The 17652-nt window shown below is 35.8% G+C and overlaps 2 protein-coding genes across 2 annotated transcripts in view; both read right to left on the bottom strand.

The window, feature by feature from the left end:
- Positions 1-4518: 4518 nt before the first annotated feature.
- Positions 4519-13967, bottom strand: pecam1b (platelet and endothelial cell adhesion molecule 1b). Its single transcript, XM_073851982.1, has 16 exons — positions 13803-13967; positions 13647-13664; positions 12086-12370; positions 11734-12012; positions 11376-11645; positions 10931-11200; positions 10559-10834; positions 10136-10414; positions 9352-9453; positions 9238-9268; positions 8922-8995; positions 6566-6610; positions 6338-6430; positions 5943-5996; positions 5789-5811; positions 4519-4700 (listed from the first exon to the last, which is right to left on the bottom strand). The coding sequence occupies exons 1-16, from the start codon at positions 13864-13866 to the stop codon at positions 4644-4646; spliced, it is 2220 nt and encodes a 739-aa protein (XP_073708083.1). The 5' UTR covers positions 13867-13967; the 3' UTR covers positions 4519-4643.
- A 436-nt stretch (positions 13968-14403) lies between these two features.
- The window catches only part of rptor (regulatory associated protein of MTOR, complex 1), a 237970-nt gene continuing 234721 nt past the window's right edge, over positions 14404-17652 (bottom strand). The window contains exon 34 of the mRNA XM_073851892.1: positions 14404-17556. Within this exon, the coding sequence (XP_073707993.1) occupies positions 17488-17556 (69 nt within the window). The 3' untranslated portion in view covers positions 14404-17487. The remainder of the gene's footprint in view (positions 17557-17652) is intronic.

A 17652-nucleotide genomic window follows, 5' to 3' on the forward strand; every position in this document is an offset into this window, starting at 1 on the left:
AACCCGTGACAGATGCAGTATTTTGTAAAAGTAAAAGGCAAAGAGAGAGAGAGAGAGAGAGAGAGAGAGAACGGTTTCATTAAAGTCTGTTCCATTATCATTGCAGTTCCTGATTCAGTTAGCATGTCATCATAATAAAAGCACCAAAATCAGCAAATGGACAAGTCAGATGAAACTTAATGCAGAGATGAAGGACTTGGTAATCTCTCACTACACTCTTGCTTCCTATATTTAAACACAGTCATAGTAGAGACATAGAAATTCAGTTAAGCTGTAATTGTTCTTTAATCAGCTCAGTGCAGGCACATATGGGTATACTGGGAAATGGCAAATTATTATTTTTTTGATCAAAGATAAAAAATATAGTTGTTGCCATGTCAACACCATTTTCGCTCTCACCTTGAGGACGTAGTGAAGTAGTTTCTGGATATAGATTCATATCTGACATTATACTGAGGTGTAAGGATTTAAAGTAGGCCTATGCATGTACATTTATAAGTGATAACAATCAAACTATACTGTTATCAGTTAATAAAAAGTGTTTCATAATTTTGACCTTGGGTCTGAATACAGATTTCCACTAAATTATAATCAAAACATGTAGGCTACAGGCAAAAAATGAATTAAAATAATTGACATAGAGCAGTAATATTTGTAACTTTATACTAAAACACACACACAGTCAATTTGTAGATCAATACTAGGCTACGTCAGTAAACAATAGATAAATAACCAGCCAACTGTGTAAGTAATAGCTTTTCTCCATTAGATGGCACAACTGAACTATGTGCAGTAGCCACACATAAACAGCACATGTGAATCCTCTACTGGACAATTAAGAGAACGCAGTGTCAATGCTGTCTGTTTGGTTGCTAGGATTAAAACTTAATGTCACTTACACTACGTACTGAAATTATTAATGTATTCGTTTCTGATTTCTGGTGTGGCTTAATTGAAACATGGTTTAGTATTGTTTTCACAAATTGCCTGTGTTAAATTGCTGTGAGAAAGGGTTGAATTATGGAAATGCAGAATCAACCTAATACCAAACACTATTTATTTATTAGTTATTTAATGCTACATGTATAAAAGTAATAAAAAGCCTAGTAGTAGCTAATATAGACTTTTACACATTTTGCGCTACATTACATACAGGGGTATAAACTGTGTTATGACAAGGGGTAAGTTGAACTGTTGAAAAATATAAATTTCTGTTTTAAATACAAATACAAACACACAGAACATCAACAACAATTAAGTAATGCTTACAGGGCTATGACTAAAATTCACAAGGACCAGAACAAATTCTTGTGTCTTCCCTCTAAGACATTGTACAGGATAATGAACTGTTACTAAATAAAATGAAATAAAAAAATTCTGAAGTAACTTTAAGTCAATTGATCAACAGGTATGTTAAACTAAAACTGTTAAAGATAAGTAATTGCTTATCTTACTCATACTCAGGCTTAATGCTGACAACAATGAAACCACTTGAGAGAGAACTGTCAGGAGACTTCTTAGCATAAAAGAGGATAATAATACAAGAGGAATACCAAATTACTGTTTTAAATGTGAAAATACAGCAAAAGTAACACATGAATTAAAAAACATTGGACTTGTGAAATGGTCCCTGAAATAATTAGGTCTTCACTTTAAGCTTTTAGTTAGTGATGATTGAGTTTTTGCTAGAAAAAGAGCAGGAGAAACACTAGCCGAGTAAGATGCAGCCTGCAGAAGTGGCATGCATGGTTGTTTATCCACACCAGAGCTACCCACTGTAGCCAAAGCACAAATCACTCATTTAGCTTTTTCCAAGGCCATATTTACAAAATATAGACATCTAGGAATCCATACACTGTAAAAAGTTGTCACCAGTTTCAACTTAAAAACATAAGTTCAGCAGCTGCCTGAACATTTTAAGTTAAATCAACGTAAAACTACAAGTAATTTCAACTCATAAGTTAAATCAACTTAAAAGTACAAGTCATTTGAACTAATTTTATTGTTGTGAGTTGAAATAACTTAAAGTTTTAAGTTGATTTAACTTAAAAAAAAAATAAGGCAGCTGCTGAACTTAAGTTTTTAAGTTGAAACTAGTGAAATCTTTTTACAGTGTACTGTGGTCTCATGAGACCAAGTCAATCATTTCGGTTCTAACAGCATCCAAAATGCTATGGCACTGCTAAAGGAGGATTACAGTAAAAAATGCCTGGTTCTCACAGTGATGTTGAGTGGTAGTAAAGCTGTTCTATAGGGCAAATGAGTGCTGAAATTGTGAAGGTTGATAAAACTGTATTTTATCAATGCTGTCATCAATTCACACACCACTGTGTGATGTAATACAAAAAACCTGAAACAGAAGATGCTACCCTTTCCTCATTCCCTGCACTGTTGGGCATTTTTTTTCAACGTGACAGTGATATTCAGTGGAAATGTATTTGACCCATCTTAACGCTCTTGAGCAGCTGTGGGGGATTTTGTAGAGACAAGCTGAGCAACACTTCCCATTAAAGACCAGAGCATTTAAGGAGGTCGTCCTCCGAAAGTTAAACAGGACAGATGGGAAAATTTGTCATGAACTTGTACACTCAGTGCCAAGAAGGGTCAGAGCAGTATACTCAGTGTTATGGAGGACATATTAATTAATAGAATATTACACTTTGTGAATTAAATCTGCAATCTCTAATTTAAACAAAATGGACTATACTTATTTTACAGATTTTATTGGCATATATTTCTGTTTTTAAGAATATGTTTAATACATTTAGCCATCTTTCTATGAATTATATTAGTGTTTATTGAGAAAATACACCTTTTATATTTAATCAGGGGGTGTACTCATTTATGCTGTGCGCTATATATACTTTGGTGTCTCTGCTCTCTTTAGAATGCTGTTATTTGTAATACAGTATCATAATTTGAGAGTATACTGCCAAGTTAAATTAACTGATCATTTTGACATCTCAGAAAAACAGTTCACTAAATGCTATATAATGGTTATACAACAGCCTTGACTTCCTGTTTCACTGGGCTCTAAATATGATTTGACACACAGGCTAATATCTATAGTTTTCCCTCACTATGGTAAAGAGCCGAGAATACAATAATGATTTTGAGCTCAGAAATCAATAAGAATTATTGTTAAGAATTAAATTGTTTGATGGTTGAAATGCTCATTTCTATGGTATTCTATGAGTTTAAATCAACTGGAGGTGTTAACAGTCTACCTGAAAGAGGACATGTGTCTATATTGGCACACTCAATAAGGATGATTTGAGTAGGTAAACAATCATGCTGCTGTGACACACAAACATGCAAACTGGGTCAGACAGTTTCCAAAACTATGATCAGTCCTATATAACCACAATTAGTTTTGGGAACCCTTTAGCGTCATCAAACAACAAACTTGCATTTTGTTGCACCTACAGGCATCTGGTTTTATGGTTAGAGGAGACCAAAATGGCACTTTTTTGGTGTAGACAGAAAGACAGCCAATGTAAAGAAATACTTCATTCCCCACTGTGAAGTATGATTTTGGATCTTTAATGCTGTAAGGCTAATTGTTTTCCAAAGGCCCTGGGCAACCTCCATCAGGGACCACATCTCAGTGATACAGCAAGCATTAAGTGGACTCTGGTTGGTTCCTTCAGCAGGACAATGATCTAAAGTACACTCCTGGACCTCCAAAACGGAATGATCCATTGAGGAATAGTCTCATATCCCTTGACAGATGATCATCAACCTTATTACGCATTATAAGAGAAATCTTGGCAAAAGGAGGTTGTACAAAGTATTAAATTAAGGGGTACTATAAAAATACATATAATTCAGAAAAAAAGTATTTGTTTTAAGATGATGATTTTTTTCTCTTTTTATTGAATTATTTGACTTTAAATTATTTTAATTACTCTAATTAAATGTTTGATTTTGTGAATGTATTGAATAAATGACCAAGTTGATAAACATCAAAGACATTTAAATGTTTCTGCATATTTCACCAAGTGTGCAAATATTTGTGAAGCTTACTGTATGTACACTTAGTGATGTCAGGCTGGAAGAGCTAAGTGATGTGAGTGTGACTGAAATTCACTAGCCATTATCATCTTCTCCCGGTGGACCCTAAAGGGAAATTCTTTGTTTGGTTTCCTTTAGTTAAAGTTACTTGCTTTTTGTCAGTAGATGAAAGCATTTTGCCCAAAGATAAAAGCATGACTTTATCTCTAATGTGAGTTGATAACCACCTAACCACTGTAGCAGTTTGCATCACATCATGCAATGCAGTGTACACAGGGTACAAAAAGACAACTGATCTTTACTTTCAACTTCATGAACAGAAAAGTTATTGAGGTTTTAAAGTTACAAGACGTTTGTACAGAGAAAAAAATCAATTCACTTCACTTTATTAAAAATGTGATAACTCAAAACAACCTTGTGAAAAGCATGTGGTTTTTAGTACCGACTATACACAATAGTGTGACACTGTGACAAATAAGACAAACAATGAATCACATAAGAGGAAAGGGAAATAAATGACTAAATAAGTGTTTTTTAGAAGAATGTCGGTGGAGGACACAGAAGATGATGGCACATAGGCTGCAGCATTCCAGAGGGAGGTAAGGGATGTTTGAGGTGATTGACTTCTGTTAGTCCACTGGTTCAGGAAGATCATGGTTGAGTTCAGCATATTCTAACAGGCCTTGCTACAAAAACACAAACAGAAAATTGATGAGATGTATGCCATCATTTTCACAAATCAGATTAAATGAAAACTGACATTTGTTCATGTTAGTAACATCCACAAAAAGAAAAAAAAAAATCCCCTTTTTCATTCCTAACATGCTAAACTCTGTTGGTAATCCACATGATCTATCAGAGATCTACACATAATGAGGAAGAGGAGGTGAATTTTTTTTTTATAATGTTCCCAGAAGAAAGATTGGGTTGATGTCAGTTTCAATGTTTTACACTGAGTCATTCTTTCTCATAATTTGGTGTAGTTCTGTCTTCCTTTCCTCCGGCCTTTGACAGGGTTTATGAAGTCACTGTGTGTGTGACTGCTCTCTGTAAACTCTGGCCCTCTGTTAAAGAGGAAACCACAGCCCCGCTGTTTGTTCCCATTTGGAAAATTTGACTGGTGCTTCCCACTTCGCTTACTGCAGACAGTTTATACAAAACACACATTCAGTCTTCCATGTGAGTATGTTACATCATCCTACACGGCATAAGGATAATGAAGAAAACGAAAATTACATTTAGAGTTCTCTGGTCAGGTGCAATAGTGTGCTCCTGTATCACACATGTAAAATATGACTCATTAAATTAACTTGTTAACAAGTCTCAGATTGCCTTTTGTTAACAAATAAGATGCATGCTTGTAATATGATGCATGCAAGATGATTTAGATTTTAAGTAACTTGAATGAGCTGCATGTCTTCACAGTTTGTTTAGATATTATATTAAAACAAAAAATCTAATAAAAAAAATATCAGAAAGGAATAAGGTTCTGTCTACATTTTTTGAACCACTTCACTTTTTAAACTTGCACCGCTTAAAATTTGTGAATTTTACTGCAGTAAACCAAGTTATGCAAAAAAAATTAAGCTGGACCTGGAGTATTTAATCATTTTTAATGTAAGCTAAGTTAAACATTAAAACATAAGTTTAAAATTATACGTTCTTATCTTTTGAAACACTGAGACACAAGTGTTTTCTTGATTATTTCAAAGTTCAGGCAACAGGATGGAAAGAATGCTTATAAGGTCATAAGAAGTGAGAGAATGTCACTTACGTGGTTAACATGCTCAGAAGTCCCTGTATAAACAGCATGAATTAGAAAAAGAGATATATTACCACAACCCACTGCACTTTGTGTTTGCATCACATAATGTCATAGGAACTTTTTTTGTGTGTGAATGTGGTGCATTTTGCATTGTTGGTTGTACCTTGAGTGGTCTGAAGCTCGCTGTACACAGTATCTGTGCCTTTTCTCAGAGGAACTAAAGAACAAAAGAGAAAATTTTAGGAAAAATCTTTAAAACAAAGAAAAGAAGAAAGAGTGCTTGTAGAAAGAGTCAAATGCACACTGCAATTCTGGATAATATAAATAAATGGCTATTGGAGTTAGCAGGAACCAAATTAGTCTGGCCTTTCCTGTTTATAAGATCAGTCTAGAAAATAACCTCTGTAATTAAAATCCAGGGCTCTTGATAATTTGGATGGTTAGACCCCACCCAGGAAGTGGTTTTTATCTAATCAGGCCATGCATTCTGGTGAATCATAATGTTCATCTTCAAAAGGCAAGAGGAGTGAGAGGAATGTTTTAAACTGCTGAACTTACTTCGTGTAGTATCTACAGGTTGAGGATGAACCACCTCTGCGTACTCTACGTCACCTTCATTTGTGGACCCTAGACTGTCCTGGTCAGCAACATCTGGTGAAAAACACAAACATCAATACAAATATACAAAATAAAGCAGGTTAGAATTTTTTTTAGGTAGGTTGCAGGTAAATTCTTGTAGCTTGGGGAATGCAAAGAAACCAGTATGATTACTAAGTGGTGACTTACCTGGAGGTCTTTCACTCCAAACACTTTCCTTGTTATTCAAGACCACTGAAACACACAGCAAAAACTGTGCATCAGCATGGTCAATTAAAACCTCAACTGAGGTTTCTAACACACACACACACACACACACACACACACACACACACACACACACACACACACACACACACACACACACACACACACGCACACACGCACACACGCACACACGCACACACACACACACACACACACACACGCACACACACGCGCACACACACACACGCACACACACACACACACACACACACACGCACGCCACAAATTTATTATTTTAACTTTCAGTATGGTGAACATGTGTTAGGATTAGTCAGTGGCAATTCCCTAAATTAACCGGAACAGCTTTTGTAAATATTCATTGTTTCCAATTTAGCTCCTTAACATGCTTAGAGACACTGCATCTAAAGTTTGGTCTGGACTCTGGTGACTCTGTACTTACCAGGCAAACACAAAAGCAGGAAACTGTAAACCTGTAGTCAACCTAGCCACTTCAAAGTGAAAGCAAAGGAGGTGGAACTTAACATTAAAATAAAAAATAAATGAAAACAGGTTTATATGACACCTACACTGTAAACAACAAAAAAAGTTAAAATTATTTGTTACCCTGCTGCCTTAGAATTTTAAGTCCAGCCCACTCAAATAAGTTTAGTCAATTTGAAATGTTAAGTTGTACTAAGTGACAACTTAGATATTTGAGTTGACTAAAAAAATTGGTTTGTTAAACTTAAAAGCTGGTAAAGTTACCCAGCTGCCATAAAATTTTATGTTGAATCCACTCAAATGTCTAAGTTGTCACTTAGTACAACTTAACATTTCAAGTTGACTAAACTTTTTTATGAGTTGACTGAACTTAAAATTTTAAGGCAGCCAGGTAACAAAATATTTTAAGTTTATTCAACAATTAGTTTTTTTTTACAGTGTAGTTCATTCAAATATGATAAGAGACAGAATGTAGAAAAAAACATTAAAACTAATATGTTAGGGAATAAATTCCAAATGAGGTAATTCCATATAAAGCATTTTATTAGATGCCTACCAAATCTCATTTCATGTACCAATTAGACACATACACACATATTTTATAAAATATTTTACATTAAATAAAGCACTAACACAAATGCTTTTAGATTTAAACAACATCAGTTAACAAACAAACATATGATGATGGAAGCACAAACACAGATACTGTATGCAAGCAAAGCAGTGAAATTAGAGAAAAAGCAAAGATGAACAGATGATTTAGATGCTATTAAGATGAATAATGATCCAAACTACTGTGATATGGGTAAGCCTAACATTTTTCTGCTGTTCTAAAGAGAAGATGGGACAGTTGATTGAAATACTTGCCAGAATCAAAATCTGACTCATTCTGATGACAAATGGAACATTTAGATTTTGCATAACATCTTAACCTAACATTCTTCAAACAATCAAATCATGTTACCAATCCACAGTTTGATTCTCCCTTTCCTTATAAAATATAATCTAAAAAACTAAAAACTGAGGTGGTTCTAAAAACCCTTCTTCTTCTTATTCTTCAGAAAAGCTAGTAATTTTTCCTCCAGTAATCTTAGAAACTAATTTGTCTTATGATTTTCATAACTACACTGTTCACAGGATTCTTTGGTTGTTCCCATTAATTGTGGTGATCTCATGTCCCATAGGTCACATTCCCCATCAAGGCATCAAAGTGTAGCTCTGCGTCTGCAATTAGACAGTGAATTTGCCAGTGTCACACAGCATCTTAGTACAGTAACATTTAGTTGCAACTGGTGACAAAATATCATGATCATAGATATAATCATGGATGGCAATGCCTAAGTATTCCTGGTATGTCATCTTGATTCATGAACAGAATGTGTGTGCACGTGTTTGGCAAAACAGCGAATGTGAGGGGGACACTCTATAAGTGTGTGGACACTTTAACAAAAAATCATCTTAAATCTGTACCACACAGTAGCAACAGTGCTCCATTCCTGACTTGAGATAAATTCCTCATTTATTGGGAGGATGTGACAAACACACCTTGGGTACAGTGCAGTGTTTGGCCTGCCCCAAAACTACAGAAAGAACTTCTATCCACATGACCAACCATTTTCAAGAACTCCTGCAGGTATCTGATCATACAAGCACTCAATATTTAATAGTTCTATATATATATAGTCAGGGTTGGTCAGTCTTGCAAGTGTTTGGGTCTGAACAGTTAACGTGAAAAATTATCACAACATAGACTGGTGAACTAGAGTGAAAGAATGAATCGAGTGGACGATGACTCTGGACGAACAGAGAAACAAAAATAAAAATATAAAAAGACTACCTCTGTCGCTATAATGGGTGTCATGGGTGAGACTCAGGGTTAAAGAGTCATCTGATTTAAGGCCTGCAGGCTTTCTGAGGAATGGTGAGAGAAAAAAAAATCAAACGTACTTATCAAATATTCTCCACTACCTAAATTTCTTGGTTGTCTATGGATATTATTCCTTATAAAACAGATTTGTCTGTTTGAGACCACATGACTTGTAAAGGCATGGTCAGATGAGTGTAATGACTATGTAATAACACAAAACCACCTGATCTTGTCCCTTTAATGCCTTTAATTTAAGACCAACTTAGACATAAGCCAGTCAACTCACACTGATAGTTCGGCAGCCATCGCTCTTTTACCTGTGGCAGAAAGAAAAGTTGAAAAGGGAATTTGGTTCACAGGTGTGCAGCTTGTGATGCAGGGGGGCTGTAGGTCTCTCTACCTCGCTTGGCCTTGTAGCGCATCACAATGAAAAGGACCAGCAGGGCCACCAACAGCATGCAGAGTGTAGCAATCAAAGCCTTTTTCCATGCTGCCAGGCTGACTATAGAGTGGACACATATGAAGAGAATAAAAGTAGATGACAAACAACATGGAATTTCTTAATTATCTGACTTCTTATTTTGAATTAAAATGTTGCATTTTTGTTTTCTTTGAAAGAATAGGTCAAGTAAATCTGTGAATGTTTTTTTAAGTGGAATACTTTTTCCCAATATAATGGAATTGAAAGGTGGCTATCAAGTAATATTTTTTATTGAATAACAATTTAAATGTCAGTGTGTATTTCTCTATAATCCTACACTCTTAAAAATAAAGGTGCTTCACAATGCCATAGAAGAACCTTTTTGTCTAAATGGTTCCACAAAGATCCTTTAACATCTGAAGACTATAAAAAGTTTAGAAAGAGATGGTTCTTTAAAGAACCTTTGACTGAATGGTTCTTTGCGGAACCAAAATGGTTCTTCTATGGCATTGCTGTGTAGAACCTTTTAAAGCACCTTTATTTTTAAGAGTGTACTGCATGGCTAAAAAAACAAACAAAAACAAAACCATGGCACATACTTTTTGACACCAGAATGGCAGTGTCACTTTACAGGTAGAAAAAAACAAAAACATGTTCTTCTGTATGCACAGGTTCAAAATATAAGTGTAAGTGTAAATATATATATAAAGTTTAAATGTCATTTCATAAAATTGACTTGATGTTGAAGAAAGATGAAGCTTACCTTCGACTGTGACTATGTTACTCTTTATCAAAACATTTGCCTGGTTATTTGCCTCGCAGAAGTAATCTCCACTGTGCTGTCTCTTCACTGGACTCAGGTTATATGAAGATGAATTTGTTTGAACTGTGGTGTTGTAGATTGCTGTGCCACTGCTTCCATAAAACCAAAAACTGATAGGTGGAGAGCCTCCTGGAATGCCACATATTAGGGTAACAACATTCCCCTCTTCAATGTTTCCTGGAACTGGAATGACTGTCAGTAAGGGTTTCCCTACTGGAACTAAAGACAAGAGAGCAAGTAAAGATGTCTGTGAACAGGTGCTTTTACTAAATGACATAACATTAAAACAATGGTTCTTAACCAGGGGGCCAGGACTAACCCTACTGACTTTTTAGACCTTAGATATCTTTATGATGACCTCACCTATTACTGTCACATGTAGCCTGTCACTCATCTTGACTGAGACTTGGCCATTATTTTCTGCTTCACACAAGTAACTGCTGATGTCTGAAGGAGTTGATATCATGGCTAAGAAACGAGCCTCCTTAAAGGACACCTCAGTCCTGTTCAGGGTAATGTTGTTTCTCTTTAGTGAGTAGATAATTGGCAGACTTCCATTCTCAGAGTGGCAACGAATCCAAAATGGCTTATTCACAATAACAGGACCATCAACTGTGATCTCAGGCTTTGAAACAAGAACTTAAGATAAACAAGGGTTAATTAACTAAAAAAAATTGTTGCGCATTTTATATTTTTTGTTTTACTAGATAAAGTGGATGAGGAGGGACTGCCTACCTTTTGCTTCAAACTTCATCTTCATGCTCACTTTGACAATCCCTTTGGCTTCAGCAATACATGTATAATTCCCATTGGACGCTTTGCCTGCAGTGCCACTGTATGTGTTATCATTTTTTACAGGTGTTTTGTCTCGGAATATTGAGTACTTTATATCATTCCTTTGAATCCTCTCTAAGGCAAAATTGTTGATTTGACAGCTGAGCGTAAAAAGTTCTCCCTCAAAAAACTCAGCTGGATGAATGCTCAGGACAGGCTTGGAGAAAAGCTCTGAGGCAAAAATATACAAACTGTTACCAAAGCATAAAATATTTATAAGTGTTTGGGTAGACAAGACCAGACTGTGCTTACTGCTCACTGCCTTTTAGTGTGAAAGTAACAAAAGTGAAATTTCACAAAGAATACATTAGGAAACATTGATAAGCATTAAATGTATGTCTCTTACCTTTTACAGTGATGTTCGTAGTGGAGGATTTATGAACATTACCAAGGCTTGACATGCACTCATATTCCCCAGAGTCATTAGCCTTAGCAGACATTCTGTAATCTGTCTGTGTCATGTTCAAACTGAGTGTGGTTCGTCCATGGATGAGAATAATTCTGAGTCCTGAATTTCTTTGGTAAATCATACCAACACTGCAGCTGAAGGTTATAAGGTCTCCTTCAATGACATGTGTTGATGGGTTGACTTTGATATTGGGTTTGATTTCCAGCTCTGAATTGAAAAAGAATGTGTTTACACTTCCTGGATGAACAAATGCATTTGTTTTACCGTACAGTATAAAAAAAATGTATTGACCTACCTTGAATGTGAAGACTAATCACATTACTGTCATTAGAGCGTTCTATTGTGCTACCAAGATTAATAGAATAGTAGCAAAACATATTCACAGTTTTCCTAGTCAAGGCCAGCTTCTGCTCAACTCTGTGACTCTTTGTGGGCTTCCTGTACAATTCTTCAAATTCATCCCTAAAGAAAAACGTCAAAAAACCTATTTCTCCCTTCGCTGTACAGACAGCAGTAACATCTTCTCCTTCTCTCAGTTTCAGTTTATCCACTGTTAGCACTGGTGTCTGAAGACCTGCAGAATCATCAGGAAAAATTAGAAATCTGAGAGCAATTCTTTTACACATTGAATTGATGTGTTACTCTACCTTTCACTGTCAGGTCTTCGACACTGCTCTCTTTCTTTTGCTTCTCAATGACAACAGCACATTTGTATTTCCCAGAGTGGGCCACCCTGGCATCTGGTATAGAGTAGAGGTTTTCCGTAGAACTGGTCTGGGTAGTATTTATTGGCTCATAATCTTTGTAGAATTTGTATTCATAGTTGGGGTGAGACCCCACGACTTCTGCATTACATGTCAGTGACACATTTGTACCTCTTTCAACTTTGTTTCTTGGCTGGATAGTGAGTTTCACGCTTTTTATGATAGACTCTGTGAAGAAATAAAGCAATTTTACCGCTTAGATGGTGGTGGGTGTTTCAAGGAATGAGATTCTGTATCACAGGAATCCATGCCACCTAAACATGTACTTGTTACATTTAACACTGCAGCAGAAGACTGATTCAACTAAACTGTGGTGCTGTAAAATATACTCAGATTTTATTCAGTTAACTACTGATGCCTTGGACTATCTCATGAGATTATCTTAGTCCCATTGTGGTTCATTTAGCATTGCATTTGATCTTTTGAGGTTCTTATTAGCCTTCCCCCTTTTGGCACCCAGGGGGTCTCAGTATGGTACACATTGGGGCAGGAAGGAAAACAGTATTTAGAAGCTTCCATCTCTGGGGATGAGAGTTATTTTGGAAATGTCTGTCCACACCCATTCACACCCACAAATGGCAGAAACCAATAAACCAACCATTTATTTATTTATTTTTTTAGTAAAACATATCTTACCACTCAATGATGTTTTGCACAGTAACTTTTTTAAACATAATTTTATAATTTTGTATGTAATACATATGTAAGTTTCAATACAGTTGCAGTTCCAATGCCCACATAAACAGAGAGACTACATAAAATATTTGGGTAGGTCACAAATGAATGTGGAGAGTCAACATATAGATTAAATTTACATATTTAACTTTACTTTTCTAGTTCATTGTAATGGCCCTGTGGTGTGACAAAATTTATTTTTAAGTTAATTTCCATATGTAAGCAAGCTAAGTATATAAAGTTCAAACATATTAGTGATGAAAATCTTTATTTTTAATAAATAGATAACACTGCAGGACTGAATAAATAAACATAGTTGTATCACATAAGCTGTCAAAGTTAATAAAAGGTTAATAATAAAGTTAATACCAGGTGTTAAAACTTATTACAGTATATATAGCTCTACCAGTTATAATGATATGCAGATTATATTTTGATTACATTTTACAATGTTTGGCTATCGATTCTAAGAGCATCATGCCGAAAGAAAATGACGAATCACAACACACGGCTTACTTAAGTTCTCATGTTTCTACCACTTCCCACTACTTCCCAGAACCGGGGCATGTGACAATACACATGAACATGTTTTCAAAAACAAACGCAGTCACAAAATTCTTTAGTCTCAATTATATCATAATATATCAAATCATAAAAATTTCTATTGGTATTAACACATTAACAAACTGTTCTCTACATGATAAACAATGACTGACATTTTAAAACTGAATAACTTCATTCAAGGGTGAGAAATAAGTGATTTACAGACCTGCATAGGCTTCCTCTGCTGAAGATGTCATAAGTCGTCAAAAAGTATTTGCACAAAAAGAAAAAGAAAAAAGACAAAAATCAAGTTCATATCCAAACCAATCTCAAAATCTACTTAAACCAGTATTGCGGGATTAGAAATGAAAGGTGTCCTTACAAGTGAAGAGGAAGAGGAGGAGGAAGGTGCCAATCTTTAGTGAGGGCTGAATCTTCACCTGCATGGCTGAGCACTTCTAACCAGTGTGTGTACGTATGTTTCGCTGTAGGACAAAGTCAAGTGAAGATAGAGGGAGGAGTTGTGTGTGTATGTAGGGCTACCTCTGCCTAGTTATCTCTTGACACACTCTCTGCACTCCTAATTTCACAGGAAGTGAGTGTTACTTCCTGGGGAAGTGAGGCCCGGAGCTGGAATGTTCACTCTAGATTGATTTACGTATCTCTGACGAGGCAGGAGAATACTTCAGTGGGGAGGTAGAGGTGTATCCGTTTCAGTACTCTTCAGGTAAAAGTCTTCTATTTCCAGTTGTTAGCTGTAAACCAGCAGAGCCTTCTAGAGAGAGAGAGAGAGAGAGAGAGAGAGAGAGAGAGAGGGAAAAAAAACTCTTTCCCAAAACTAGACTGCTCAAGCAGAAGCTAGTTTCTCTCTCTCTCACACAAACACAAATTTATATATAGTAATATGAAACCTATGACTATTAGGGAGACTTGGGGAAAAATTATAACAGAAACAAACTGACAAATAAACAAATACAGCAAACTGCACATTTACATATCTGGTTTATTCAAATGCTTGCTTCTCATCTTTTAAACCATGGTGAAAAAGCAGTCTACAGCCACAGAAAAACACCTGATTGTTTCATTTCATTGAACTGATTTCTCTTTTTCTTTAAAATGTTAAAACCCAAAGCAGGATTAGTAGAGCAGTGATTTCCAATCTGATAAAGTCAGAATACATCCCCCACTCCCTGACAGGGATCTGAAAAGTTAATCTGATAGGGATATACTGGCGCAATTCATGAACAAATACACTGATAAGTGCTAAACCAAATTCTCCTTTTCATGAAAACAAATGTCCAAAGAGAGCAGAGAATCCAACAAGAGACCAAGGGTCCTGAGGAAAGGTGAAAGACAAATGAAGGTGCTTTCTATTTCCCTTCAGTAATTAATGCGACAACAGCAAGAGAATGACAGCCATATCAACAAATGCAATTCAAAAATATACACCAAGAAAAAAAGGACAGGAAATTATGAGATTAAAAGATGAAAAAATAAAATTAAAACTTTTCCGGTATATAAAATACAGAAAAAAATGAAATAAAATACAGATATTACATAAACCAGTTACAAAAGTAACAACATAAATACAAGCACATTTCAAGAATTACATTCTTGAATGGTAGAATTAAACACATCTGTCAGTCATCATATCTGTGACATTATCAGTGACACATCAGAAAATGAGGGTACTAAAGTTGATAGATAACTACACACAATGTTTTTACCTTCATCATCTCATTAAACAGAACAGTACACCCAGGAATAGTCAATTCAACTAATCCAGGAGTTGAGCTTCAAAATGTATTCCAATTAATTTTCCCTCCATTTATCTATATTCGATTCTATGCCATGAATTAAATTTCCTTAAAGAAGTGTAATTTGATTGTGACATGATTGTCCCAGAGGTAACTGCCTATGAGCTGGGTACATATTTCTCAATATTTGATCCAGGCCTGTTTCCATCAGTCACCTCACAATAAAAGTTCCCATTTGCTTACAGAAAGTTTTACTAGAATGTGAAAAGAAAAAAGTAAACAAACCAACAAAACACTGTGATCAGAGCTTGTACAAAAGTACATTTCCAACCTTATCCTCAACCCTTCTAGTTTTATTAATTGGCTACTCAATCTGTCAGCAATTTAAAATTTGTTACAAATCTCACTTCATTGATACTATTGATACATTTTATTCACATTATGTACTCCAAATAATGCTGAACAATTAATAGACATAAAAAAGCTTCACCTGATTTTGCTGCCGTACAGAGGTAGTTCACCTAAAATTGAAAACATCACTTACCCCTATGTTCTGCTTAACCTGTATGACTTGGCAATTAATGTCATTGAATTGCCTGGTCCCCATCCACTTTAACTGAATGGGAAAAAAAAAAACATCTGATAAATAGTGAAAAAGGTCATGCAGGTTTGTAATGGCATGCAGGTACATAAATGATAAAATGTCCAAATTTGGGTGAACTACCCCTTAAAACTTTTAGTAAACACTTTCATTTTCATTCTTGTGCAAACAGATCAAAACACAGATGTGGTACACAGATGAAACCTCTGTGAACCACAACTTCTTAATACTCAAACAGAGAATTACAATTAATGTATCAAAGCTAACAACAACACAGGGCATAGTGAGACTGTATATAAGTGCTGCAGAGACATGATACTTGTACTTGATTCCACATAATGCTGTATCACTCTATGGGTACCAGGAGACTTTACATTATTGGAGTGACAGGGAAAGTGAAAGTGGAAACAGATCAGGTCCAACATCATGAGAGGCTAAAAATATGAAATGTCATTTTTCTGTTCTGTCAACCGCACTAATTTTTCATTGAAGAAAAATAACAACGGAGACCATGTTTGATTTTAAGACCAAATTAGTATGTGCAGCAGATTACAGATGGATCTCTGAAAAGAGCAGTCTGCTCTGTAGATAGGAGGGGGAAAAATGTTGATGATGGTGACCATGACTCGAGAACAAAAGCTTTGGCACTGCAAAAGCAGGTAATGTGGCATTTCCAGCATGGAGAACAAACATTTCTTTAACTAACTAAAACAGAGGCTCTGGCACAATTTGAGTGGACTATGTGTGTAGACAGAGAAAAAAAAACTATTACATATGACTCTTGAATGCAAAAGAAGAAGAAAAAAATAAACTAAAAACTTGGTTAATGTACTGCCCAGGCAAAAATAGATGGCAAACTCACTGTCTTAGCTTCACATTTCTTGAAATCTATACAAATCTTTATCCTAATTATTTGAGCTTATATTTAAGAACCTTGTGTTTCTTACAGGCTCCACAGTTCTTAGTGTGGATGCAAATGAACGGCAGGCCCTGTTATCCGTGTCCAGTACTTTGGATCAGTCTCATATTTGGTGTTGAGGTGTAAAACAAAATTTTTGTATGTGCAGTCCAATAAAGTGTTGTGTTTTGATTCTGAGAGGGTTTGTGTGTGTGTGAACATGTTAAAGCATGGATATGTGAGTGAGTTTGTGACTGACGAGTAAGAACACAGCATTTGTTGGCTATTTCTTCACACAAGAAATGCACGCCTGCACACTTAAAAAACTATGGATCTACAGCTTTTCAGAAGAGCACATCCGACTGTACTTCAGCAGAGATATGACGAGGCACAGGCCTTCAGAGAGAACCCACTGAGCAATAGGCCTTTCACAGTCAGCCTTGAGCACAGAGCTTAGTGAAGTTCGTCATTTCAGTTTCTTGTCTTCAGGTCGAACTCTCTGACTCTGCAGGAGGTTATCAGTTCCAAGACAGTCAAATATGTTGGCCAGCATCGGCCAAACCATAAAGATTTGTTTTTAGATCTTTATATGCAATTTAAATAGTACACACTCCTCTGCACAGCCAAGTCTACAATCAATAAATCCATAATGAGAATTATGTTGAGAATAATAATAATAATGGTTCTAATATAGTCATCATGTGTGGGTTCAGCAGCCTTCTTTAGACATTCATTGTGGTTGTTGCATATTTACAGGAAGTCATTTACATCCAAGAGGGGCAGCAGGGGTCAAAGATGAGAGGTCATGATGTTATCTGAGTCTCTTCTCTGCTGAGTAGATGGACATGTAGTAGTCATTACTGCCCACGGCAAGATGAGGCTGATGAAGCAAAAGAAAGAAAGAAAGAACACTGTGTTTATGTAAAGTTTTTATTTTTCAATACAAATGTATAAAAGGTGTACTAAGTACTTTTGT

The sequence above is a fragment of the Garra rufa genome, chromosome 12 (genome assembly GCF_049309525.1).
Source record: "Garra rufa chromosome 12, GarRuf1.0, whole genome shotgun sequence".
In the NCBI taxonomy this organism is placed as follows: Eukaryota; Metazoa; Chordata; class Actinopteri; order Cypriniformes; family Cyprinidae; genus Garra; species Garra rufa.